The 26,542-nt window shown below is 48.7% G+C and overlaps 7 protein-coding genes across 7 annotated transcripts; 3 read left to right on the top strand and 4 right to left on the bottom strand.

Moving 5' to 3' along the window:
* The first annotated feature begins 2,092 nt into the window (after positions 1-2,092).
* On the top strand, positions 2,093-4,745 carry F4813DRAFT_158162 (uncharacterized protein). Its single transcript, XM_049239043.1, has 4 exons — positions 2,093-3,063; positions 3,112-3,249; positions 3,303-4,003; positions 4,061-4,745. The coding sequence occupies exons 1-4, from the start codon at positions 2,384-2,386 to the stop codon at positions 4,660-4,662; spliced, it is 2,121 nt and encodes a 706-aa protein (XP_049097631.1). The 5' UTR covers positions 2,093-2,383; the 3' UTR covers positions 4,663-4,745.
* A 7,848-nt stretch (positions 4,746-12,593) lies between these two features.
* Positions 12,594-15,753, bottom strand: F4813DRAFT_366829 (HCO3 transporter family-domain-containing protein). Its single transcript, XM_049244088.1, has 5 exons — positions 15,204-15,753; positions 14,713-15,138; positions 14,382-14,552; positions 13,760-14,313; positions 12,594-13,692 (listed from the first exon to the last, which is right to left on the bottom strand). Exons 2-5 carry the CDS (start codon positions 15,057-15,059, stop codon positions 12,752-12,754), a joined length of 2,013 nt encoding a protein of 670 aa, XP_049097630.1. The 5' UTR covers positions 15,060-15,138; positions 15,204-15,753; the 3' UTR covers positions 12,594-12,751.
* F4813DRAFT_158115 (ATP-dependent metallopeptidase Hfl) lies at positions 15,703-18,891 on the bottom strand. Its single transcript, XM_049239042.1, has 2 exons — positions 16,858-18,891; positions 15,703-16,798 (listed from the first exon to the last, which is right to left on the bottom strand). The coding sequence occupies exons 1-2, from the start codon at positions 18,800-18,802 to the stop codon at positions 15,993-15,995; spliced, it is 2,751 nt and encodes a 916-aa protein (XP_049097629.1). The 5' UTR covers positions 18,803-18,891; the 3' UTR covers positions 15,703-15,992.
* Positions 18,892-19,303: 412 nt separating this feature from the next.
* F4813DRAFT_366827 (DUF1531-domain-containing protein) lies at positions 19,304-20,251 on the bottom strand. The gene has a single exon (XM_049244087.1). It carries the CDS (start codon positions 20,003-20,005, stop codon positions 19,532-19,534), a length of 474 nt encoding a protein of 157 aa, XP_049097628.1. The 5' UTR covers positions 20,006-20,251; the 3' UTR covers positions 19,304-19,531.
* On the top strand, positions 19,951-21,605 carry F4813DRAFT_366826 (kinetochore component CENP-S-domain-containing protein). Its single transcript, XM_049244086.1, has 4 exons — positions 19,951-20,022; positions 20,390-20,552; positions 20,618-20,734; positions 20,803-21,605. The coding sequence occupies exons 2-4, from the start codon at positions 20,522-20,524 to the stop codon at positions 20,979-20,981; spliced, it is 327 nt and encodes a 108-aa protein (XP_049097627.1). The 5' UTR covers positions 19,951-20,022; positions 20,390-20,521; the 3' UTR covers positions 20,982-21,605.
* A 2,120-nt stretch (positions 21,606-23,725) lies between these two features.
* On the top strand, positions 23,726-25,306 carry F4813DRAFT_366814 (uncharacterized protein). The gene is made up of 2 exons (XM_049244085.1): positions 23,726-24,589; positions 24,642-25,306. Exons 1-2 carry the CDS (start codon positions 24,141-24,143, stop codon positions 24,988-24,990), a joined length of 798 nt encoding a protein of 265 aa, XP_049097626.1. The 5' UTR covers positions 23,726-24,140; the 3' UTR covers positions 24,991-25,306.
* F4813DRAFT_366811 (IGPD-domain-containing protein) lies at positions 25,307-26,418 on the bottom strand. Its single transcript, XM_049244084.1, has 2 exons — positions 26,075-26,418; positions 25,307-26,004 (listed from the first exon to the last, which is right to left on the bottom strand). Exons 1-2 carry the CDS (start codon positions 26,349-26,351, stop codon positions 25,592-25,594), a joined length of 690 nt encoding a protein of 229 aa, XP_049097625.1. The 5' UTR covers positions 26,352-26,418; the 3' UTR covers positions 25,307-25,591.
* Between the last annotated feature and the right edge of the window lie 124 nt (positions 26,419-26,542).

Raw genomic sequence — 26,542 nt, 5'->3', positions numbered from 1 at the left:
CAGGACAGTGCTTAACTGAAATAGGTACCTACCTCATTACTACCTGATTTCATCTACCGTTGTACTTGGCCCCACAGGTTTATGGTAGGTAGCACATTATCAGCCTACGGCTCATTCGGCGCAGATTCCCACAACCCCATCACCACCATTCGGGTGTCCCTTGATCTTTAGCCACTTAGCGCGCTTCTTTGTTTGCCCTCTCATGGCGGTCCCTCAGATCTGAAGCTGTTAGTGTAAGTGCTTTGCATACTGTACCTAGCTCCCTCAAGACCGTCGAGCTCGTAGCATAAGAGATTCATTTTAGCTACATCATTTCAATCGGTGTGGAAGGCTTTGTCGATCATATTTACGTCCCATATGTGACGCTGAGCAGAATTCCCAATCTGCCCACATCGGCTCACTTGTTCTTAATAAGCATCAAAACGCGGGACGATGACAGGTGCTCTGCATGGCCTGTCCTGTCTGTGCAAGGTACATATGTTGTACTGTCATTCGGCAAGGAAGATCTTATGGGATCTTCCCTTGACCCCCCTGTCGCCACCTCCAGGGCAAGCATCACAAATCGATACCCCTTGCTCGCTGTCCGGCCCACATTATTCGCAGGTTTACTTCCCTACCGATTCGGATGCGATCCTCCAACATTTCTGTACGTCTTGTACTTCTGTACATGGGCATCTTAACCATGGACCAGTCCTCCAGGCCGTCCCCGCAGGCGTCGAGGACCACACCCACCCAGAAGCGTTGATCTTCCTATTGGCGTGAACCTCCACTAGTCTCATCAACGGTCATGCGTTCATCCGCGAAGTATACGCTAAGCTAATGTAATGAAGGGCCAATTACCAGCTCCCAGATGTCCCAGCCGAGATGTTATTTTTTTTTTTTCTTATCCTGTCCTCTCTCCAAGGATCATGCTTACCGCAGTACCTCAGGTTTGTTCATATAGCATGAATTTTGACATGAGGTACCTAGGTAGTGTAGGCTGTGTGGACGACTTCTCGTCGTCTTAGCCGTGCCGTATTCCTCCTCTGTTTCGTCTGGATCTAGCCTAGTCGTTGGATACACTAAAAAAGATTTCCCGATTTCGAACCTGTGAACAGAAAGTATGCCTAGCAGTATAGCGGCTGTCTTTCCGTAGTTACTACTCTTGTATTGACGTTTCCGGTTGGGGTCTACAACGGCAAGGGTTATCTGTTGGTTCTTTGGCAGGCCACCATAACACGGCATTAGCCATTCAGCCGAGAAACCCCAATGGTCACGGCCCACTCGATATAGACGTTGCTACATAGGTCTCTGCTATCATCCATGACGGAAAAGGTGTGTGGCTCAGCAGTTACCATGCTGGGGGATTTTTTCTTATTACCACACCTAGCCTATTAAGCGTGCGGCTTCTGACCTGACGAGCCTTAAAACGTGCATTCAGTCCCTTTTCAATATCTCTACCGTATCTAGCCAGGTACCGTCCTAGGCTGACCCAACACCCACGAACACCCTCTTCTCCAGCCCGTGCAGACCCTGTCTCTTCTCTTCGGACCATCCCTGGGCATTTCTCCGTAAGGATGGGATGTACCATTCGGTATTAATTCCACCTCTGTCATCCTTAAGAGCAGGGGTTTCCTCGAAGGCGTCTCGTTGCGACCACGGTCAACCTTCAAAGCCCAATACATACATAACACAAGGCCTGCCGGTGTCTAGACGTTTTGAGGCGACCGACCCCACCATCATTCGAGGATTCTCGATTTATACACGACCCGTCAAAGAATTAAGAAGGACAGACTCCAAGATTATTTCTTTCCCTTCTTAACATATACGTTTTGGCTTCATATCTATGCCTCGCAACCCTCTTACCATCCAACCTTGTCGGTGACAAACAAGCTCAACAACTAGGACCGTACTACTACAGCTTGCGTCTCCTGACTACCTCCCCGACGATTCGATATATATTCAGCACATACTTGTTAGTTGAGTGCCTACTCAGTGGGCTTCTGGGTGCCAGTATCTAATTTCATCCACGACAACCCCTAAAGGAGACACATCGGCTATATATCTAAGAATAATCTCCTCTGGCAACTACTCTGGATTCCCATAGCAGACATATACGATTGCCTTCAGCAATAATAGAAGATATATAAATACTACAGGTCATCCGAGGTGGCCTACTACTGGAGCCTTGGTAGTCTCGTCTCGCAGTTGGGACAGTACTTGATTTTACTATTAGTCTAGGGCCTAGAAGCTATTTTTCTGGCTTTGCTGATATCTTGTCGAGCATCGACCGTGGAAGAGTTGGCTTTCTTTGGGACCACTTTGAACGATATACTTCGGCAAGTAGCTCCCCTAGCTTTTGGAATCACGTCGCCTCCGATACCCAACCTCTACAACATTTCCAATGCTCGTTACCAGGCATCTCGATACAGAGCAGCACCACTGGTCTAGCAAACTTGAGACCGCCTTCCACAAATCTACAAGCCCACGCATGTCGAGCTACGACGGCCATTTGTCGACGCAGCCTGATTGGCAAGGGCAATACGCTTTTCTTCCTCCCGGAGAAGGTAGCATCTTCACACAGTCCTTCGAGCAAGTTTCAGGCTCTAATGGTAACAATAATGTTGCTTCTCAGCAGCGCCCTTCAAGTGGGCATAACAGCAATCCTGAGAGCACAAACCAGACAAATCATAGCCGCATAAACTCACCGATGAGCCACCATCGTATATTAGACCCTCTTGGACTACGGCAACCAAAGGCCGAATCTCCTGTACAAGAACAGGCCGACGTGCAAGGTGCGAGCTATGCTATAAAGGCTGAGTCTGCGCATGAAGAGTCATTAGCTTCGGCGGATCACCAAGGGCTGCACCTCGGGCAGAACACGATAAGCTCAACGTCGTCAACAGGACAAGGCCAGGAAGCCTCGTCTATTCCAGCGGGAAACGAAGAGGCTGCTATAGGGAAGGATGAAGATGATGATGTACTGGAAGACGACGAGATGGTAGAAGCCGATGGAGATGTCACGACGCAACCCCAGACTGCAGCAGAGCGCACAGCTGCCCGGCGAAAAATGAAGCGTTTTAGGTAGGAAATGACGGTGTAGTAGATAGTAAACTATGCTGACAATAGTAGGCTTACGCATCAACAAACCCGGTTCCTCATGAGCGAGTTCGCAAAGCAGCCGCATCCAGATGCTGCGCATCGAGAACGTCTTTCAAGAGAGATCCCCGGATTGAGTCCCAGGCAGGTTCAAGTCTGGTTTCAAAACAGGTAAGACTACTGAGGTAACCTTTTATTTCGATGAGAAACCTAAACAGTTACAGGAGAGCGAAAATAAAGAGACTCACAGCCGATGACCGGGATCGAATGATCAAAATGCGTGCCGTGCCAGATGACTTCGATAATGTCCAGGCATTACATTCTCCTTATGGAGCTGTGCACGGACTGGGAGCCCCGATCACACCTCCTGTTGACTTCGGGTCTTCATCCTACACAGAGCATATTATGCGGCCACTAATGGTAGACGGCATGCGCCGAGGCGATAACGACGACCATATGTCTTCTACGGGTATGAGTCCGGCTTTTGGAAGCATCGGCTTTACGCCTTCAGGGACGATGAATAGTTCTGATCTTCTTTCACCGCTGTCGCAATCTTCAAGTGACCGAGGCTACTATTCCAGTCACTTGACAGGTCCTCTTGGAGGAGCTCACAGGACTTCAAACCCTTTCGCCAGGCAAAATAGCCTCGACTCGGGTGTTCAAATGCATTCACAAAATAGACAGCAAATCCGACCCCTGCAGCCACTGCAGCTCAGAGAGACATTATCTCGGTCGAGGCCGGAGAACCTGCAATCCCCTCTGCGCTCAAGTATGTCATGGAAGGGGGATGCAATCGACTACAGCACGTATTCAAGCACCGGTGGTAGCCCTGGAATCGGGGGCCGACACCAATCAATCTATCAGCCGGATCAGATGGGAAGCAACCCAACTAGTTCACTGAATTATGATTCTAGCTCTTATTCTTGTAAGGAAGGATTCTATTTGCAACTTGTCTAATATCGATCGCTAACTTCTTTTACAGCCCCGAGTGTCCAAACTTCTCCTACCAATATCAACTACTCGAGCCTACAGCAGCCTTCGCAGAATAGATCACGGCTTAGAGCTGCCTCCGCCACTCTTCCCCTTGGCCTTGATCTCCGACATCAATATCGGCCCATGTCTTCGAACCATAGTCTTCAGTCGCCTGGTCATTCTTCTACTCCTCGAGTTCCTACCTCTTCGCCCTATGGATCATCATCTGCATACACTACAAGCTTCCCGTCTGCACCGCTATCGGCGCCGATCGACTTCCCACTATCCAGGACATCTGGAATTAACAGAACCTCGGTTCAGGACTACTCCATGTCTCAGATGAGCGCGCCAATTGCGCCCTCTCAGGATTTCACCCAAGCGCTACATGGTGGTATAGGTAGTTCAAGCTCTAGGACTCCTATGAGAGATTCATTTGGAGGTGGCCCTTTGAACGTTAATCAGGGGCAGGGATCCGGTGAGAGAAGCGAAGACTATTCGCAAGACGGATCTGGCTCGAGTTTAAAGCGCAAACGGAGCTCGTTCAGCCTCTCGCAGGGTGGGCACACACCTGGACCAGCTCCGACCTCTCAACCATACGGACATACAACTTGAGAGATACGCCACTTAAAATTGTACTCGTCGAAATTATAAGCATGAAGTACTGTAACACAGAAAACTCGAAAATAATGCGGCGCTATTCTGGTTCGATTTTTGAAAATAATACCCGGGTTTTTAAGGACCCTTCTAGACTATCTTGTGTTACTATATACATTTTATTTTATTTTCTTCTTTGCATTTTTTTAGGGGTGGATGCGCTACAGCGCCATGACAGGTTTGGGGAGTATTTAATATTTGGGTTTGGCGGGACCAGAATGATTTTGTTTACGACCTGAGAAAAGAGCATAACATACATACACGCATACATACTGAAAGGAGGACACGACTGGTGGGACTTTGGGACGGGACTGTCGTGTGGTCGGAGATGGGTGAATTCGAGCGAGCATATTTTCCACCGTTTAAGGCGCAAAAGAAAAGTACCCTTTGCCCATGAGATGTACATAGAAACATCTTTGATCGAGACTTCGTCTCGTGTTCAATGCAAAGGTTCTGGCTCGCGAAAGCGAACCGAGCTAATGAATAGCACGATCACACTTGTTGAATCTCTAGTGCTCGTATGGAATCATATTTTACATATTTTACATATTTTACATATTTTACATATTTTACATATTTTACTTGTAGTTTTCCTTGTCGGGCTTCCTGTATAGGGATGCACGTAGTGGCATAAGTGATGTGATTACTACATGGCTTAGATACCTCCTGTATGAAGCTTGGTACCGATCCGCATTCCAAATTCTAACCTTCTCCGCAAGTGCTCGTCGATATGTTGAGGCTCACGACTAGTAAGGCATGAAGGTCGTCTCCCGCCCGGTCTGCATCTTGGGCTAAGGCGGCCCAACGCAAACAACGAGGGAGATACTTACCGAGGGTATGCGCCCTAGCTTACTACTACTACAGTACGCCAGGTTAGGTTGTTCTATCTGCCTGCCTTATAACGTACACGACCAAGTTGTAGTAGCGTGGAGAAAGAGGGTTTTGCCCCTAAATTCGGAATGTAACGCCGATAGATGGTAAATCTCGTTTTGGAGAGATCTCGTTCCACTCAGAATTCCCCGAACACGTTTTAGCAATTAACAAGGACGGCCCTCCCTACCCAGGCAGCGCCTTCGATGCGACATTGCAGATGCTGGACAGCTAACTAACTCCCTCTCTATATGCCTTCTCATTTTATTTTGTTTTAAATCCATTTCCGGGCGGGCGGGTGTTGGTCGTGCAGGCAGAAGAGAAACGGTATGGTTGACCAGGGAGGGGTTCTAACTTACATGATAGCTACCTGCCTAGGTATGTATTCCGGAAGAAAAGAGGAAGTGAAAAAAATAAAAAATAAAAATAAAATAAAAAATAAGCGGAACCCTATAACACGGTCCTCCTCATCTTGCTTAATAGGTAAGAAAAAGAAGAGATCTGGAAGCAAGGAGTTATTACCTATTACCTATATATGTAACAAACAAAGACTACCATCAAACGTCTACTAGGGGTATAAGATTCATATCATATAGAACTTCTCCGTGACAAGAAGAATATTATAAAAAGTTTCCTGGGATATCCCATCTTCCCATCTCCTAGTGCTATGCAAGCATCGCAGCGAAAGGCGCGGTAACAAGCTCTCGAGCTATGCACTGCGTTACATGGATGCACCCGGGGCGCTCAGAGAAAAAGACCAATAATGGTTAGGGGAGTCCCAAAGCTGACAACTGCATGATGGGTTGCACAAGACGCAGCCCGTTGCATACGAAAGGGATGGTATTTATGACGGCTGTTGCGTCTGGGTGCGACCCTCCCACCACCTAAACCACCTAAGCCTACCAGAGGTATACCAAGGTAGACAGACCTGTGTATATGCAGTATATGCGGTATAATGCTATGCAGGAGGAGGAAGGGAAAGCATACGTACGGCGCAGTGCAGTGAGACCCTGTCGGGAGCTGGATCTTAGTTCTGTGGGAAGACAGCACAGGGACCCGAACGCTGTGCCAGATGCCACGACATAACGATTGGTTCAGATCCTCGGGCGCGGGAAGGACTTTGCTGGACCGGGCATAGTCCCCCAACATCGAGGAAGAGGAGGGATGTTCCCGTCAAGCAGGTTGAGCAAGCAGCAAGCATCCACCTTTCTATTCTACCATGTATACCATGACTTTTACGACTTTTACACTACCAACATTGTATAGCTACATCGTATAACTACAAACAATGTAACTATCGAATGTGTATAGCATAGCATAACATAGCATAACATAGCATAACATAGTAGCCTATGCCATGGCATGGCATGGCTGCACCGCAGATGCTTGCCGTCGCTCGCCGTCGCTCGCCGGTAAAGCTGGTTGTAGTGTAGTCGTTGTTATTCAAAGCTTAGCCTAGGGCAGAGGAGTAGATTCCGGCCAAGGATTCCCGGTACAACGACCGTGCCCAAGACAGATAGACAGCTGCGCTGCGACGCTTAAGATCGCTCCGATATTTTTGGCTAGACGGGTACGTTCAGCGCCCAGCTCCTTCGGGACTAGGCCCCCGACAGCGCAGCCATCGGTAGTTTTGTCCTGGTCTTGGTCCTGGTAGTTAACCTAGGTACCTAATGTATTATAGAAAAGTAACAAGATGAGCTTTTCTTTTGCGTCATTCCGCGCTGGACGACAACGACACATCGCGTTGCAGGAGAGGCTTTTGCCCCTAGCCCTACTGTTGATAGTTCTTTTCTCCCTCTCCCACCGTTCAACCTCTCGTCGAACAAGAGGCTAGACTACAAGTTTTATCCTCGCGTCCGTCCATGTCTACCTACCTACGTATCTATGCAGACGCATACAACATCAGCAGCAACGGCCGAATCTGACTGCGGCTAGATTCAATCAACGTGTCTCTGCGTCTAAGAAGTTTCTTAGCACTGTCGTGTTCTTCTGTTATTCTTCCGTTTTGACTTCGCTACGCTCACGGCTTATACACACCCATCGACGGCATACGCCCCCCCCCCCCTCATCAAGCCACAGGCGCAAGCGCGCGCTGACGATCGGTTCTGGACGATTGATCTTGATCGAACAGGCCTAGCCGGCTACTGCGTTACTGCATACATACATACCTAGGTACTGTCAATCAAGGTCGCGGGTCCGACTGAAGCCACAGTTTGGTTCGTGTTATGCACCTGGCCGTGGCAGCCGGAGGCAGGGCTATAAGATGTGCTGCCATGTATATCCCCCACTCGTTCCACTATTCCTCGAGTCCTGATTTCCCCTATTGAGATGCAGTGATTCCCATTCCCGTCGCAGCCTTGCCTTTTTCTGTACAGGTAGGTTACTAAGGTAGGATAATGATGTACTGGATATGTTACCAGACGTGTAGCTACAAAGGTACGATGACACAACGTAGTTGCACATATCTCATATCTTTATCTCACCTACCGTACCCTCCCCTAGGCTCTCGTACGAATGCACGGGTGATAGACGTGCAGAGGGAAAATCCAGGAACGTGATCATTTTAGTCAGACTCGGTGAGGTTCTAGGCTTGCTTCATCTCACAACGAGTCTCCAATCTGCGAATCTTGTTTATTACACCACATGAAATGACTCAGCAATCCCATACCGACTGGCCCCTCACCTTACCTACCCGCAGAATGACTGCATCCCCGGATGGACCCCTAAGTCCTACATCTGCTCCCCTAGGTTACACATGCCACCATCCAAACCTCCACGGAGATAGAAAGGCAAAGAGGAACGAGACAGCCAACCATATGAATAATGACAATGACAATGACTTCAGCCTTGAAAAGCTACGGAGCCTCGCCGAACGGCCATCTACGCTCCTAGTTTGCCAGCCAGGAACCAACTAGGTAGACTCGCTAGGATGAGAGATCGTCCGCCATTTAGGCAAAAGGTGTGGAATGACAACATATGGGTCCCTGGGGGTCAGCCAGCCAGAGAGCCGAGACGATAGCTAGGTCTGGCCTTACTGGGTCCGTATCTTTACCTAACCGGATTGAAAATTTCCGGCGAAGCGGCGGTGGGGGGCAAAACTAAACAGGAGTGGGAGAGAGCAAAAGAAAAAGACCCCCCCATATGTTGTTGTTGTTGTTGTTGTTGAATGAATGCCTATACTGTTCTCGTTTCCGCGGGGGTAAGGGCAAGGGGCGCCGCATAGGGGCAGAACAAGCCAAAACCCCACGATGCCGAACGGTGGGAAATTCCGAAAGGGATCAAGGGTCAACAGAGGAGAGGTCGGTGCCCCGGAACGACGATCTCCAGAAACCGGTTCCTGGACCCTAGAGCCTAGAGCCTAGATGCAGTTCGGCACTTTTCATCAGTGGCTGAGGGCAATCTCTAAGTGGACATCTACTTATCTATCTATCTATCTCTCGAGCGTCTACTGTTGTATACGTAGAAACGGTGCCTGAGCGGTTTACCGGAGTGACACGCTCTGCTCTCCCCCCCCCCCCCCCCTTCCCCCGGTTAGCTACCTACCTATCTATTGATGTACACTGTCTGCTGTTACTCGTGAATGTGACCTGCCCCAAAGCTCTACCGAGAAGAATGGCAGGTTGTCACCTGTTCGTTATTCGTGACCTATCGCTGAAACGAGTGGCGGCGCCAGGGGCTGCTATGCGAGCAGCGTTCCGCGCCGAGGGGCAGGCCATCTCGGCCACGAAGCCCGGTCGCGGGCCTGACTTTGTCCGATTAAGTAGGGGGGCCGAATTCTAACGCCCGCAAGACAATCCTTGGTGTCTCTCCTATTGCGTATGTGTGTGTAGCTAGCCCCATGTGTGTAGGTATGCGTATATGTCTTCGAGGCAGAATGAGCAACACATCGTATCACGCCACCGATATGTAGAGTCATATTGTAATGAGCTTGCAGATGGATGACGATAACCGTGCAGCTGTTGGCGCCTGTGGGCTTGTTTGTGTGCCCGGTTCTTTCACGTATTTTCCTGGGTACCCGACTCGGCTGTATTGCATTAGGGTTGGCCTGTCTGTCTTATAGCCGCGCCCTGTCCTTGCATTCGTTATTACGGTCGCTTCTGGCACGCGATGATGCCATGCGACTTGTATTTCGCCGACAGCAAACCCTAGTCTTCCAAGACCGCGAGAAAAAGAGACATCGTGGTACAGTGACATATGTAGCCATTTCTCGAGAGCCACCGGAGCGGCCTCCTGTAGTACCTATCGTATGCGGAGTGTGATAGTAAGTCGATAATGATGCCCTCTAGAGTGGGTTCCTGCAAGGGGAAGAACCTACGTTTGCACAGCAGCAAGTCTAAAGTCTACTATTAAAGATGTAGTATACATTGAGATCTCGTAGCCACACGTCGTACCCCGACGTACTACTCGAAAAGAATCAGTTCATCCTCCAAGACGCCAAATCCCCAAAGCGGCTCCGACCAGGAATGGCCCTAGGGATCTCCGTTCGTCCAGGACGTAACCCAGCCTACTTTACATATGTCTTAGAATCCGGGGACGGCTAGGAACCTGCAGCGCGGGGGTATGCCCATCTATCTCCCTACCTCCCTACCTATCTATCTATCTATCTGTCTGTCTGTCTGTCTATCTAGCAGCCAGCACGAAGACCTGGACAATGGCTGCGATGTTTAAAGTGCCTTGCAGGATTCCCACATTTCCACCTAGTTTAGAGGAGTCGTTTAGTGTGGGGAAAAGCATGTAGGATGCAGGAGAAGGACTGTCATGCGCAGCACTGTTACTTACTTTCCGATGGCTTGTCACCCCCGTTTGTTCAAAGGGGGCAAGGGGCTATAGTTCACCAGTCACAAGCAGGTAAGCGGCCAGAAACTCGGTGCTTCTACGTGAAGGTGAACCAAGGGGGACAGCGTATTTGCCTGGGAAAACCCACTGGAAAGCCGACGTTAACGTCCCCCCTTCCAGCTCCGCTTGGGTTGCCGCGCTTCTACTCGCGAGCCCCATCTTTCCCATCCTTACCATCCCCTATAGCCTCCGTTAGCCGCCCTAAGTGCACCGGCTCATATCGAGATCGAGGGGAAGCCAGCACGGCAGTCGCCTTCTTTTGTTTGTTTTACGTAGTGCTAAGCCATAGGCGCCACGAAGACGACGGAGTCGAAACGGTAGAATGGGTCTCGCTGGTTTGGCTACCGTTCAGGGAAACTGGATGGAGATACTTGAAGATATCCTGAACGAAAGCCGTAGCGTTTACCCGCCGTAGCCACCATACCTGCCACTGCCACTGCCATCGCCTAAGGCAAAGGAGGGGACATCGCGAAGTGTAGTTGCTGTTCAGGCTACTTCCAGCAACTTTCCCTTTTACAACAACAAAGGGTTCTGGTGCGATTAATCCCCAAGTTAGGTGGACTCAATGCACGCGAGCACTCGTATGCCCAATAGCTAGAGTCTGGACCCAAGTAGAAGTTGTCAAAGCACCTGTATTGTATGAGCCATACGACTAATTGGCATCTACGTCGAGAGTAATTGTTTATTAAGCCATGTGAACTTGAGTAGATTTGTGCTCCCCTTAATGAAGTCCATATTGCGAATTCATATGAGCAGAGGGCCTCGCCCCCTATAAGCGCAGTCCTAACGACACGGATAAAGCAAAAATAGCCCTATCATAGGCGGTCGTAAACCCAGCTGCTACGCGAGCAAACGAACCGATGAGATGCGAACGAATCGTTTAAGAAACGAGCAATCCGTACATAGAATAGACAAGTCAGTGTTTCGAAATGAATGAATAGAGATGCGTTTCCCCATTTCCTCTTCATCGTGGAACCTGAATAAATTCGATCCTTTGAAGGGGACAGGAGATTCGTGTATGATTCGCTTGGTTTGTCTAGTGACGACTTTTAGGGGATAAAAGCAATCGTGAACCACATCTACATTATCTCGAAGTATCGCAAAGCTTTTAATATCATTAAAGAATTGAACTTGAATCTTTCATTCCTATATACTCTAACACGTGTCTCCATCATCGTCCTTACTTCCCCCCCCTTTTCAACTCATCCCTAGAGCCGCTTGTTGGGAACAGAGGTCAGAAATAGAACCTCTTCTGCATTTCGTTCCTTTACCAACTACTAGGCAGTATAAATGTCTACTGAGTCTAATGGAAAGACTTATTCATTAAATAGATGAGTGAGTTTTTAAATTAAATAATAGACGGCTCTCAACTGCATAACATTCGAGTTGCTCGTAACTTGAACTGGCTTCCTCCTGCGCTCCTAGGTATCCGAACATCGAGTAGCTAATCGTAAGGTGCTACGCATACTCGAAATACCTTTACGTATGATTAAAACGACCGTCTTCGAGGTTGCCAGACCAAAGCCATCGTAAATGCGACTCGAGTCCTCCGGATAACACTAGGGACAACAAGTATTTCATCGGTCGAACGAGCTGTGCTACGCACACCGGAGTAATTCTACGCAACCACTACCACACATTGATACCCTATATTGTCAGTGAGCGATCTAAGACGGGTTCACAAGTGATAGATATAGCGAGCGTAAGAGAAGCTATAAGGAGAAATTATAATACGGACTTGGAAGCCTGTGGTGTCCCGTCACCCGAGACAAGATATAGTATAGAGAAGAGAAGAGAAGTTGATACAAATAGACCACAATACCTAGGTAGGTATACATGAACTTCTTGGTCCTTGCTATCTTCAAATCCGACTATCGTCATACGTTGCCAGTTCTCCTATTACGGCGTGGACTACAACCAAGTATCGAAGGGGAAAATAGCTTGCTAGTAACCCACAAGCCCTGGCGTCTTGCTCTATCCAGAGGGTTGGCCGTCAAATAAAACTACCGTTATCCGGCCATTATACTAACAGCGATAATGCGATAACTCGACCATGTTTCTTCCTCCTTTCCTGTATCATGGAGGCCTTTAACGTCCTGCTTCGCGCGATACCACCATAATTCTATACGTTCAGGCCTATATCGAGCTTCAAATCACGATTTGTTCTGGCCGAATCATATACGTCCATCTGAAATCTATCGAGCTATATTAGATTAGAAAAAAAACATTCCCTTGGTCTCTTCGATGCCTCTATACATCCCAAGAACCCCACCCGAAATGCCCAAACTACCTACCTAACCTACATCTATTTGCACGACCCCCTACTTAAACTTCCGCTATACTAACTCTCCTCGTGCCCCATGCTCCTACTAGCCTGGCCCCTCCTACTGACGCCCAACCGACTCATCTCAATCTCATCGCGCGCCCCCGGCTCCTCGTCCGTCCGCCCCCGACCCTCCTCCACAAGCACCTCCTTGCTCTTTCTCCTCGGCTCGCCCTCCGTCGCATCCGCGAAGACACCCGTGCCAACACTGCTACGAACACCTTCCTGGACGCCCGAGGAGGTATCGGTAGCAGCAGCGGGCGCAGCGTACGAGCCGCCCACGCTCTCCATAGTAAACGGGCTGGCGGTCGGCGCGTCCAAGATAGCAAGCTCGTGGGTCGCGAAGACGCGGGGCAGGACGAGTGCGCGGACCGGGATCAGCGCGAGAATGACGACGGGAAAGCCGACGGCTGCGACCGTCTGCGTGATGGCGAATGTAGCGCCGAAGGCGACGAGTTCGACGGCGACGAAGGCCCATACTGCAGCACGGCGCGGGATCCCCGCGAGAGGGTGGCCACCGGGAGTTAGGGCGTGGTCGCGAAGTAGGAAGAGTAGTTTAGCTGTGATGCCGTTGCCTTCGAGAGCTTGGTATCCCATGATGAAGAACAGGCCGGCGAGAACGGCTTGCGGGATCAGGTGTAAGACGACGAGGAGAGGGCCTGTCATAGTGCCGAGGGTGAGGAGACCTTGTGCTAGATTCGAAACTCGTTGCTCGACCACGTGTGTCCGCTTGAGAACATAGTGGCCCTTCGCCTCGCCGTTTTCCTCGGTGTCTGCCTCCAGCTTGGTCACGCACAGGGATTCGGTGTGGAATGGTGCCTGAGGGATTAATCCGTTCGGAAAAGGTAGTCCAAGGATACCCGCAACACCCGTGGTGAGGCCTAGTAGGAACAAGTCCCAATGGAAGCCCGCAGGCTTACGTAGAGGGAACTCAGTCCCTTGTGCGATAAGCGACGACACTAGTCATTATGTCAATGCATTTCCCAAGTTAGGAAACTCGTTTGAACCATTGTACTCAGAACTTACCATTATGGTCAAAATAGAATAGGATAGTGAGCAGTATAGCGAATGGGATGGCAATAAACACATCGCCAACCGAGATATCCCAGAAGTGAACCAGCCAGTCCCTATCCGCGGTAGGGAAGAAAGCAGCACTAGTAGGGAGCTTCTCGAGCTCGACATTCTTCATGCGGCCAAAGTGGACGAAGCCAGTGAAGAAGATAACAGTGAGCGGTGTGCCGTAGTCCTTAAGGAAGACGCGAACAGGGTGGCGGAATAGGGGACTACCTCCTAGCTCGCCGCACGTGTACGCAACCATGAAGACGAGCAGGGCCACCGTGATAGATAGATAGAAGGGCGAGCCGTCACCGAAACGCTCAAGCACTTGGATACCCTTTTGTAGATAGATAAAAGCAACATAGAACCCAAAGATGTCGCACGGGAACCGCGTCACATACCGCAGCCAATTGCACGAGTTAGTAACAGCGAGGATCCAATGGAACACAAGCGACCAGAGTCCGATCCAACACATGAATGCCAGGTAGTTAGTCCCGGTGGGTGACATGATATCGTAGACGGTACTAGCCCCTTCAGTCAGGTCTCGGGATACTATGCGGGATGCAAAAACAGAACCTAGGAGTAGACGTACTAATTAAACACCGTAATAGGACCCGTAACTCCCACGATAACCAACGGCTGACAAGCCAGTATAGCAAACACTACGGCGCCAAGGACCGACGCCAACAGCACCTCATTCACGCCGTACTGCATGTTTGTCTTTGTGAACATGTCTAGCGAGAAGGCCAGAGCGGGCAGGATACTAGAAGGGACGTGATGTTAGAGTCTCTCTCTCTTCTCTCTCTCTCTCTCTCTCTCTCTCTCTCATACTTCGATTCCAAGACACGAATACAGAAGCAGGCGCCAACCAAAATTTCCAGTTCCGAGGAAAGGAAAGGATCCGGGGGAGGGGGGGCACGTACTTAGCGAAATACATATAAACCGTCGACGGCACAACGCGATAATCCCAAGCATCGTGCCAGTCGCTCCAATAATACGGCGCCCGGCGACGCACGTCGTTGACCATGCCGCGGAAGAGATGGATCTTCCACCAGCCATCGGGCGTATACGCAGCGCGCTGTTCCGCGTCGTCGTCGCCGCGGCCAGAGGCATTGCGCGACGATATCAGCAGGGAACTCGTCCATTGCCGGATCCTGGCGCTCGGCGACGGGCTAGGTCCAGTTCCGGACTCGGTCGTCCCGCCGCCGTGGCCGCCCCCGGGGGAATGCATCGCCGTGGGTAGGGTCAGCGAGTCTGCGGTCCGCGACATGGCGCACGAGGCGGACTATCCCAATTCTAATCGATGAAAATAAAATCAAAATAAAATTCCGTAACGGACACCGCCAAGACTTAAGAAGACACGATCGGTATATTAGTACATAAAATATTTATGTAGGTCGTAATGAATCCCTACCTTCACCAAGATGTATATACGTATATGCACCTAGCCCCCTTAACTTGGGTGTATAAGTAAATCGAGCCGATGAATCTATACGTCCGTCCCCAGAACCCAGCTCGATGAAAGGGGCAAAGCAGCAACAATAGATTGTTAGCTAAACCAGAATATGAATTCGAGTCCAAGCGACGACATAGCAATAGGCCGATGAGTAAACAGCTACTATTATGAAATATCAGTTAATTAGCCTAGACCGGCGGTGTACCTTACTTCTTTTTTTCTTTAAAGAGAAAAAAGAGAGAAAAAAGGGCCTACAATTACTTAATCCAAGATGGGCATCCTGACGTATGTTCTACTTGGTTTGGGTTAGTTTTCATGTTGCCGAGCCGCTTCCCCACAGAGAGACTGGGGGATTAAGCGGGAGAGAAAAGTGTTCCTGAGGCCGCAGGTCGCTGGCCGCTGGCCGCATCCGGGACCGGGGGGTCTTCATCTGGGCGGGAAATCGAAACTCTTGTGGGCAAAAATGAGGAATGCCGTCATCGGCGTCGTCTACGAAAATCTACTTTGTCTTCCTACATCTGAACTTTAGTCCAGTGTCTTGCGATTATGAGACCTCTATCTAGTATTGTACAGTATATGCAGACCGCGGCGGGGTGGCACGCCCCATTTTCCCCCCTTCTCATCATTATTTAAATATACATAGGATGAGTTGGGAGCTTCGTGTCATCATATATCGTGACGAGAGCCCTCGACAGCTCCTGGCCGGAAATAACCTCCCGAGATTATTAGGTCGTATATACACAATTGCTACCTGCCATCATTGCTCTTAACTTCCCTGAACAATGCAGGGCTTGATGGGGGTTCAGGAGCATCGGGAAGCGATGGTGATGACGGTGCTGGCGGAGGCCCCGGTGGTGCCTTGCTAGCATCACCACCGAAATACTTAGAAAAGTCGTCCCTGTCACTAAATGGTCGAGGACCTAGAATCCGAACCATGTCATCCCGAACTAGCACCTCCTTTTTTAACAGTTCCTCCGCAATAAGCCCTACTTCCTCCTTTCTCTCCAGCAAAAGGTCTTTGCACTTCTTATACGCCTGCTCTATAATGCGTCTCACTTCTGCGTCGATGACTTGTCCTGTCCCCTCAGAGAAAGGCTTGTAGATCTTGCTGTCGTCGTTGCGAAAGTGTAGCAGCCCAACTTTTTCTGACATACCCCATTTCGTTACCATAGACGTGGCCATTCGAGTCACCTTATCAAAGTCGTCACTAGCTCCCGTTGTGACCGTAGGGAAGTGCAATTCTTCCGAGACTCGGCCGCCTAACGTCATAGCCATTCGGTCCATCAACTGCTCGTAGTTCATCAGGTATGCATCTCCTGGCACGTATTGCGCATATCCGAGACCTTTACCTCGGGGTATAATCGAAACCTTGAGCAGCGGATCCGCATATCTAAAAAACCATCCACAGATAGCATGTCCAGCCTCATGATAAGCTACCGTCTTCTTTTCTAGCGGGTTTAGCACGAGCGACTTGCGCTCGAGACCACCAATTACGCGCTCGATAGCTTGCTCAAAGTGCAGTAATGTAACTGATGTAGCATTGCCCCTGGCAGCTACTCCTTATTAGTAATCGTGTCTACGTTTGTTTGATGAGATAGATCAAGAAACATACCGATGAGTGCGGCCTCGTTTACGCAGTTCGCGATATCGGCACCAGCGAAGCCCGGTGTCAGGGACGCGAGCCGTCCGCTTAAATATTCGATTTCTTCGTGCGTAACAATCTTCTTCAGGTACACTTTGAAGATGTCTTGCCGTCCTGCCATTGTCGGGGCGTCGATGTTGATGTGTCGATCAAATCGACCAGGTCGCATCAACGCCTTATCCAAAACGTCTACTCGGTTGGTACCGGCAAGAACAACAATCTGATCAGTGGTGTTGAACCCGTCCATTTCCGTGAGGATCTGGTTGAGCGTGGCTTCTCGCTCATCATTTCCTCCGAATCGTTGTCCCTCCGATCGGGACCTACCGATAGCATCAATCTCGTCAATGAAGATGATGCATGGTGTGTTCTTTCGCGCCGTAGCAAAGAGATCTCTGACCCTAGACGCACCAACACCAACGAACATCTCGACGAATTCAGAACCGCTCACACTGAAGAATGGCACTCCAGATTCACCTGCAGTGGCTTTTGCAAGCAACGTCTTACCAGTTCCAGGAGGCCCGGCAAGAATCGCACCACGGGGAATTTTGGCGCCAAGTCTTTGGAACCGTTCCGGTTTTTTGAGGAAGCTCACAAACTCCATGATCTCCTGCTTGGCTTCGTCCATTCCAGCTACATCCGAAAACTTGACTTTGATGGCGGTCTCGTGACTGAAACGCTTCGCCTTACTCTTTCCGAAACCAAAGATACCGCTAGATCCACCAGCACCGCCGGGACCACGCCGTGAAGCCCAGACGAGCAGACCGACAAGCAGTACTGTTGGGCCAAACGCCATCATGAGGTTTAATAATGGGCTTTCAGGGGCATAGCTAACGGGAATCCTCTCGCTGCTTGGAATCCCGAGATCGTTCTGTGCTTCTTCCAAACGCCTTTCAAAAGCGTCAGCAGAGGCGATAGAGAAGTAGTAGTTAAAACCAGGACGTGTCGCAACTGATTCAGGATACATAGACTGGGTCGCATCTCGGTTGAGCTCAACGCGGACTCGGTGGCCCTGAATAACCATTTTTTCAACAAGACCCTTGTCTAAGAAATTCTTCCTCAGTTCTTGCCATGTGATCTCCCGGCCACTCTCTTCAAACAAGGAATTGTAAAGCCAGTACGCAATAGCCGAGCCCACGACCATTGTAAGCCAGTCGTTTCCTCGCATTGGATTCATACTGGGGTCAGGGCTTGGAGGTTTCTTGTTCGAATTGAATCCGTTGAAGCCCCGTTCGTCCTCTTTGGGCCTCTGCTGGTTATTATCCTGCTCTTCTTGTCCCTGCTCCTTTCTCTCTTGCTTCCGAGGGTTTCTTGAGGATGAGTTGAAGTAGCTAGATTTCCGCTCCCCAGAACGCTCTTCGGGGTTCAACGCCTCCTGTAACTTTTTTACAGACGTCCATGCTCTCGCAAGATCGCTAGGGCCGGTAGCCCCGGTCTTATAGTTTCTAATTATATCCCGAAACTCTTCAGGTACTCCCCTCTTTTTAATAATATCAAAGATTTTGCTATTAGTCATACCAACCAAATTGGCCATTCCCTTAAATATATCATACTCCTCGTCAGTTAGGTATGTCCAACCTGGGGGAAGTAGGGACGAGTTGCCCTTTTTAGGACCGGGTGTTACTGGCACGTCACCCTCGGTTGGTCCCGGCGATCGAGAGCTCTGCACTTGGGGTTTCGAATTTCGAGTTTTCGGCCGAGGCACCCCATTTCGACCGACTTCTTTCCCGTCGTCGGAGTTCTCGGGCTTCTTGTTCTCAGGCTTCTTTTCGGAATAGTAACGCTGTAGCTGGACTGCCCAGGTAGACTGAGAGGTGGGTAGCAGACGCGAGTATCGTATAGTAGAGCGGGCAGAGGCGCTGAGCGAAATGCTAGCGACCCGCGTAAGACCGGTCGACCGCCGCAATAAGCTTGACATGCCGGGCTAGTCCAAAAGCTTGAGGCCGATGAAGGCGGGGGAGATATCAAGGGTCCGTGAAGATGGGGGAAAATATCGAGTGCCGAGTTATCTCATGAGGACGTAGATGGCAGCGGCAGCGGCAGCGGCCGATATTACGGGCGGGTAGTGTGATGGGATTGAAACCGGACAAGTAGTTTATGCCGGAAGGATTTCCAATGTTTTCTCAGGGTAAATCGTGTGTTAGAAATCGAAATCGCCTTCGCTCTGTCAGAAAGATGCGGCGGGTGATCATTCCAAAGCTTCCGTTGCGCTAGATTAACCCCAAGTAGATTAGTGCTCATAAGCTAAGCTATCTCAACTACGTAGAACACGTGACCCATTCGGAGGTAGCGGGGTCTTTGGTCTATGTAGGTACCTAGGTTATGGAAGAATCTAACCTACGGCGCATCCCTTTTATTCAATAAGGAGAAGAAGACTACGTATCTAACGTATCTAACGTACAATATGCACGAAATGGACATCTTTACCAGCCGGACCAAATATAACATCACGGAAGAGGCCTATTATCGAATACCTAACAATGCTTAGTTAACAATGCTAGCGTAAGGTACTACTAGATCGATTACATCGAGTACATCGAGGACAATAAATATTTGATTGCCCAATTTTAGGTGGTTTTTTGTTGTTGCTATTCCAGCTACGGATAATAAAGCACATGGATATTCTCTTACTACATGGTACAACTACCTAGTCGTCTGCCACTAGATACTGTTCAATATCCTTATCCTCTTCGTCTTCTTGTAGCTCTTGGAGTCTCTTCTCCTCGGCATCCAGCAACTTCTTTATCATGTTCCTCTGGCGCTTCCGCGCCTTCTTTCCCCAATCCGAAGCCGTGGTTTTCGCTTGCTCCCCCTCGTCGTCGCTATCTTCAGGTATGCCGGCTTCGCCGCGTAATTGATTAGGCGATATCTCCGCTTGCTCTGCATCTTCTTCTGCGAATTGTTTCTCGAGCTGCTTTTCTTGGTGCTTGGCGCCGTATTTGATGATATACGGTCGCAGCAATGCATACGCACCAACGATGATGACTAGCCGAATCCATTCCTTCGCCGTCATAGACGTAAACGACTCGCTAACGTTGTTGGCAAAGCGGTCTCTAACCAGCGTATAGAGCTCGGATGTCGAATCGAACAGATGGGCGACTAGATCTATGAGTTCCGACATGATGGGCAAATGGTTCTCTTTATTGTTGTAGCGAATTAGTGAATAGATTGTTGGGCGATTCGAGGGAATAGAAAAGGAAAAAGAAAGAAATTAGAAGTTGAATTGTTGCGTAATATCGTATCAAATATCAAATGCCTCAGGTATTGGGCAATGGGACAATGATGAATAACATGCAAATAACATGCAAATGGAGATACGCAAATGCATAAGGCTTGTGAGACTTTTTAAGCCGTAGGAATCCCTGCTCACTGCCGCGTGAAATAAGCATCCAAAACGAAAAAAGCCGCTTGGTAACCTTGGCGCGCACGGTCCCCTATGTAATATAAAATAGCGCTAAACTTTACTGCGTATGTAGAGTGCATAATTACATGTATGTACACTTACCTAACCTAAAGCTTTAAACTTTCAGTACCCTAACGCGTCTAACGTTAAGTAACCGAGACGCGTTCAATTGCCGGTTCCTCCCCCCCTAAAACTATACAAGTCCTAAATTTAGACGGAGCACCATAATCGGTCATGGCGGATAATTCCGAGGAAGAGGTGCGAGAGGTGAGAGAGCACTCTAAACCAGTTATCTAGGAAATGTTTGTTAACTCAGTACTTATAACTAATAGCAACTAAAAGCTGCACTATGGTTCGCTGTGGGGAAAATGGTTGACGAAGAAACCCTGAGGAGGAACAGAAATGTCACTCCCCAGTTTATCGGCGCTTTGACAGAGATGGTCTGGGCTCAAATAGGTATCATCATCATCCACATTCATGAATTCCTAAACTCTATCATAGCAACATATGCTAACTTATTCTAGAAAACGTTGCATTGGATCTAGAGAACTTTAGTCGCCATGCAGGACGCACTACCATCAACACAGACGATGTTCTTCTGCTTGCCAGGCGAAATCAAGATCTCCATGCCATCATCAAAGATTTCGTAGACAAGCAAAAGGCTTCCAAGGCAAAGGGCAAATCGAAAAGATGAGATCATCTCTTATATCTACAGAGGGTTAAGGTCTAGTGATGATTCTTATTCGCATATTAGCCCAAGACATAAAGCGGTGTGCTTAGACTACGGCCTCTTGATATCAGGCCTAATTACACGTTTACCTCCTAACACGAGTAGTTTGGTTCCGGTAAGCAATTGTGTAATCATCTACTTGGTTACCAGGGGCGAGAATTGCAGCAAAAGGCAGAGCACGGCGGGGACGCCTATATAGGCAGATTTCTAGATGAGCTAGACATGTCTCAACGGAGAATCAGCAGACGTTGACCGTATATATGCTATGGGTGCCTTCTGTCGTGTTGCATGAGAAATCCGGGATGCTTATGAGTACGACGTTTAGACCGCGGTAGGATGGGATGTTCTTAACATACGTACAATAGATGGATTAAGGTCGAAAAATGTAGCGAGATCTTTGCGAGCCTCTGACTTAGGATCACCGCATATCAACGTGGCCAATATTAGTGTTTTAGGGTATGGTTAGCATTACGCACGTATACAACACTCGGAAAGGGGCGATTCAAACATTTACCTCGTTGGTAGTGGAATTTTATAATATAGCACTAGAAAACACTAGCTAAGGAAGCATCTGACCATTGAATGGCTGAAGCACATTGAAATAGTCTGACTTTATATTAGCCGGATAGATCAGATCGGCGTAAAAGACCTGTCCACCGTTGACAGGCTCAGATAATTTGTACGTAGCAAATGTGATAATGCAGAAATCAGGTCTAGCTCCACGGAGATATAATATCAGCTACGATCCGTCCATTGTAACCGTTGGCGGCGGAGCCAAGATCCGCGACGTTATTGAGCCCGTCACCGAGGCTGGTTACTAGATCCGTAAGAGGGAATGGTCCACAGTGATGTCTTTCGCAATGCCTGGAGCCTGTAGTAACGCTGGCTTTATTGGCTGGTGCCCTCAGCTTGGTCAGCGACGCTCTCGTATCTGTAAGACTCATCGTAGCTCGAGATAATATAATAATTGAAGGGTCGGAAAGTTCAAACATATATTTGTTCTGAGGTCAATACAGTTTAGACGGCTCAAGTCGATAGCGAGACCATTTTGCAGCTTATTCAGCGTAGCGCCATTTGGAGACTCCCTCTCGTAGTAAGAAACGGCCCATTCACTGTATTAGCAGCTTGATCTTATTCACCAACCATACAGGCTTAGCTTGGTCTTGAGCTTGTATGGTGCTCCAGGCGAAATTAAGCGGACTCTTAAGGAATTACTACTTCATCCCAAAATTAGTCAATGATATCCGAAAAGTGTGCCAGAAAGAATTGCAACGACTAACTGCTTGCCCAAACGACTTGTTGATGAAAGCCTGACCAGAAACAGGCTCGGATTGTGATGTTATACATCATATTTTTTGGTAAGTTAGACAAAGGCTACCCCAATCCCTTACTTTAGAACCCATGATAGCATTGTCTAGAGAGTAAGAAGCTGCGAAAGCTTATGAAGGTAAGCTGAGCTCAGCTTGATGCTTGAGGTTAGGTACTGAGGAGTTCATATCAGATATAACGTTGAAATCCATAACATTTTCAACCTCGACATCTCACATGAGTGTGCTTCTCAAAAGCGCATAATAAAATGCGGCCCCCTATATGACCAGACCTCCATTCTTATTGTTTGATGCTGGCAAGGTCAGCTACCTCTTAGAATAATAAGTGAGTACACCTTAGTCAACACACATACTGTACCGATCCGTGAATAAGGACTTACCCAAAGCATCCCTATCCCTAATATCCACGGCAGCTTATCTAGGTAGATAACTTTAGTAATGACATTATCAGGATAGTTAACTGTTTCTTTATGTATAGTTAATCATTGGGTATCTTGGCAATAACGGGCGAGAAACCCTTGCTATAAAGCAGTAGCTTTAACAAGAGTATCGATATAGACATCATATATAAATATTAGATTTTCTACTCTTAAATCCAGTCTTCCTATCCATTGATTTGAGTCCAACACGATTTCTAATTTTAGAAATAGCAGGAATGATTAGGTACCTGTCTTACTCACAACAGCAATTATTAGCCAAGTCAACAAGTTGATGACACCAGCAATGGCTACCACCCAAGCTTCGACGATGATAAAAGCAAAACAAATATATGTATTCCTATTAACTTCCGACAACATAAATCTTATGAGATGTCGGGCTAACGATAGGCTATCAAAGGTATGTATAGTTAGGTCCACCTCCTCCGAAAATATTCATAGAAAATACCTATGAAAGTTGAACAATCGTATTCTCAAATTCTCCATGTATTTAAAGGTGGAAAAAGAAAATCCATGATTTCTAAGAAAAGAGCTTTGAAACTCTAACTTGACTAACCTAGGAGTACCTATTCACATGCTGCGAATTCCCCTTTGCTAAAGCACCTGATGCTCTTTTCGATACATACAACGGATGAGACGGATGACGATCGTCATTAACTGTTGAGTGTGGCTAAACAGCCAAACCTGCCCGCTGCCGAAGCCACAGGCTATGACGCTGTTCTGTGGCTTTGTGGGTTTCGTAACGAATCAGAAACGTTAACCTTTCTCTATCCCTGTCGAGACCCAACGTCACGCCGGCAGATCGGCACTAGTGTAACAGGCCATCGTCGAATGAGAAGCTTTACTGAGGGGCTGTTTGCTGGTAGAGGGGCAGTACCCTGCTATACATATTAGCTCAGATTGGGATAAACTCTGACCGCATTCGTCATCGTTAATTTGTATGTATGTACACAGCTTTGGATCAAGTAGAAAACTGCGTTTATCATCGGCCTGCTGCTGTGGAGGGATCCGAACGATATCTTTCTCATGTATCCTAAGTAATGTCAATTCTCTTTCATTGACCGACCGCCTAGAAGAATTATGACACACACTTGTTCACCCTAGCCCACCTATTATTTCAATCTTTCTCCTTTGTCCCCAGTTTATATTATTGCTACTCCTGCACAAATCTTTTGCGCCTAGAGCTTTTCTAACCTATCCCCGGAATCTCTTGGAAGCTCTCCATCTCAACACTACTCATCCTCACCTCACCTCACTTCACCTTACCTTACCTCAATTCCCGATCTATTCCACAACGTACTACTCCGTACAACTGCGATTTGATAGTACGAATTAGCAAACAACCACTATCATCCATCATGGGCGCCAAAGCAGGCCTTGCGCTCAAAGTAGTTCAATGGTTCATCCGCGGCGTGCAATTCGGTTGCAGCGCTCTCATCCTCGCACTTTTCTCGTACTTCCTCGCAATACTTTCTAACCGTAATTTGCCCATACCAACATGGGCGCGTGCCGTTGAGGGTATCTCGGGTATCGGTGTGCTCTACACCATTCTCGGGCTTCTACTCTTGTGTTGTCTGGCTGGTCACCCCTTCACCTCTTTCATCGCCATTGTGCTGGATATTTGCTTCATTGGGTCCTATATCTACGTTGCTAGCGCTACTCGTAGTGGAGCCAGCACTTGCACCGGCACGGTCGATACGCTTTTTGGCACCGGCCGTGCTGAGGACTTGATCAACAATCAACACCCTACTTATAGACAAGTTTGCCAGATGGAAACTGCTTGTCTAGCCGTCTCGATTGTAGCAGTGTAAGTGTTCTTGTTCCGGGTTGTTCGTATAACTTACTAACTGGTATATCAGTGTCTTCTTCGTCTTCTCTGCGCTTCTCGAGGTTGTCCTCGTCCGTCACCGACGCAAGGAACAGCGCTTTGGCCCTAGTCCCGCTAACAACTACACGTCGGGCTACGGCGGGCGGAGAGGCATATTCGGACTATTCCGCCGAAAAAAGACTGCAGATAGCCCAAACCCTAACATCTTGCCTGAGCACACCCACCCAGACCAGATGCGCCAGAGCTACAACACCGAGACTACGGCTGTCGGTCATGAAAATGGAGTGCACAATAACAAGTACCAGCACGACGGTCAAGTTGCGTACCCCGAGGCCGGCACTGCGACATCGCATACCACGCCGGCTGGTTACCGCTACTAAGCGCACACCGCTTTTCTAACTGAAGAGTTTGTTCATGAACATGAGGGGAACGGTACCTTTTAAGATAAAAATATGTATGAACTGGGAGTGATACCCTTCACAGGATTAGCATATGGGATGTTGTCGCTCGCTGCTTTATGTATATGAATCCTGATGAGATTGCCAGACGTGGCTGGGAACATTGTGGCGGAACCGTAATGATCGCGTTGAGTTTCTTAATAGTATACTATCACGCATATAACGTAAACACTCTTAGCCACCAGGATTGCTTGGCTGGTATGAATATAATAAAATGAAGTTAAATGAGAAGCAAAGTATGTTCGTCGTCTGCCGAATAAACAAGCTGAAAAATAATAATAACAACAGTCGTATGAATACGAGATCGTCTGTCAAGCTGTCAAGCTGTTAACGTAAGATGTGAGGCCAAAGAGTATCTATGATGTGAATGACATGTCGAGGAGAAAGGGGGAAGGGGAGATGCGGGACCATCGTAGAGGTTCAAATTTAGTAGATATCAAACTCCCAGGTAATTAGATTATCATAGAGGCTTTGGTATGTAAATATATCTGTTGTTGGAAGTTTAACCATTTCTATTAGGAAGCTATACGCTCAAAGTCCCCTTCGTACTTGGCACCTCGCCCTCCTTCCCGGGTATCCTAGTAGTAGCCTGCTTGATCGCAACAGCAAGGGCCTTGAAAGCGCTCTCGGCGCGATGGTGGTCGTTCTCGCCCCGGAGGCAGTCGACGTGCAGGGTAACGCGGGCGCCCTGGGCGAAGCTCTGCAGGCAGTGCGGAATCATCTCCGTGCTTAGGTCGCCGATCTTCTCGCGCTTGAGTCCGAGCTCGACGACGCTGTACGGCCGGTTCGACAGGTCGATGACGGCGCGCGAGAGCGCCTCGTCGAGCGGCGCATATGCCGATCCGAAGCGTGCTAGACCCGTGGCACTGCCCAGCGCATTCGCAAAAGCGTATCCTAGCGCTATGCACACGTCCTCTGCGGTGTGGTGGTCGTCGACTTTGCGATGTTATTCTTTGTCAGCGGATCTTCGTTCTTCATCATGTCATGTTGGTGGGCGGGCTCGTACTGTGGAGGTCGCCCTTGCACGCCAGGGCTAAACTCCAGCCGGCGTGTTTGGCCAGGGCGTGGAGCATGTGGTCGAGGAAGCCGATGCCTGTGTTTACGCTGATGGATTGCGATTTGCTCGACTGGCTGGCATGGCCCTCGGCGACGGACGTTAGGAGGCGGGGGTCGGTATGTTCAGGAAATGCCCCGCCATCGAGGTTCAGAGCGAGCTGAATCTTGGTCTCGTTGGTGTCGCGGGTAAACGCTGCCCATCGCGGGGTAGCCTTTTCAGAACCCATTTTCGTTTAGGTATGTCGTTTGTTCCTGAATTAACTTCTTAGTTTTCTAAGTTGCTAACTACCTACATACTTAGGAAGAATGTATTAACTTGTATTTTTTTCTGATAGGCCGAGGATCGGCTTATGCGAAGGCGAAAGCTATAGCGTCAGACGATTGACCAATCACGATAAAGCTAATTGTTCGTTTTAGG

The sequence above is a fragment of the Daldinia decipiens genome, assembly GCF_022478715.1.
Source record: "Daldinia decipiens strain CBS 113046 unplaced genomic scaffold F4813scaffold_28, whole genome shotgun sequence".
In the NCBI taxonomy this organism is placed as follows: Eukaryota; Fungi; Ascomycota; class Sordariomycetes; order Xylariales; family Hypoxylaceae; genus Daldinia; species Daldinia decipiens.
Note: the sequence above shows the minus strand (reverse complement) of the source record. Positions and strands in the feature narration are given on the sequence as shown.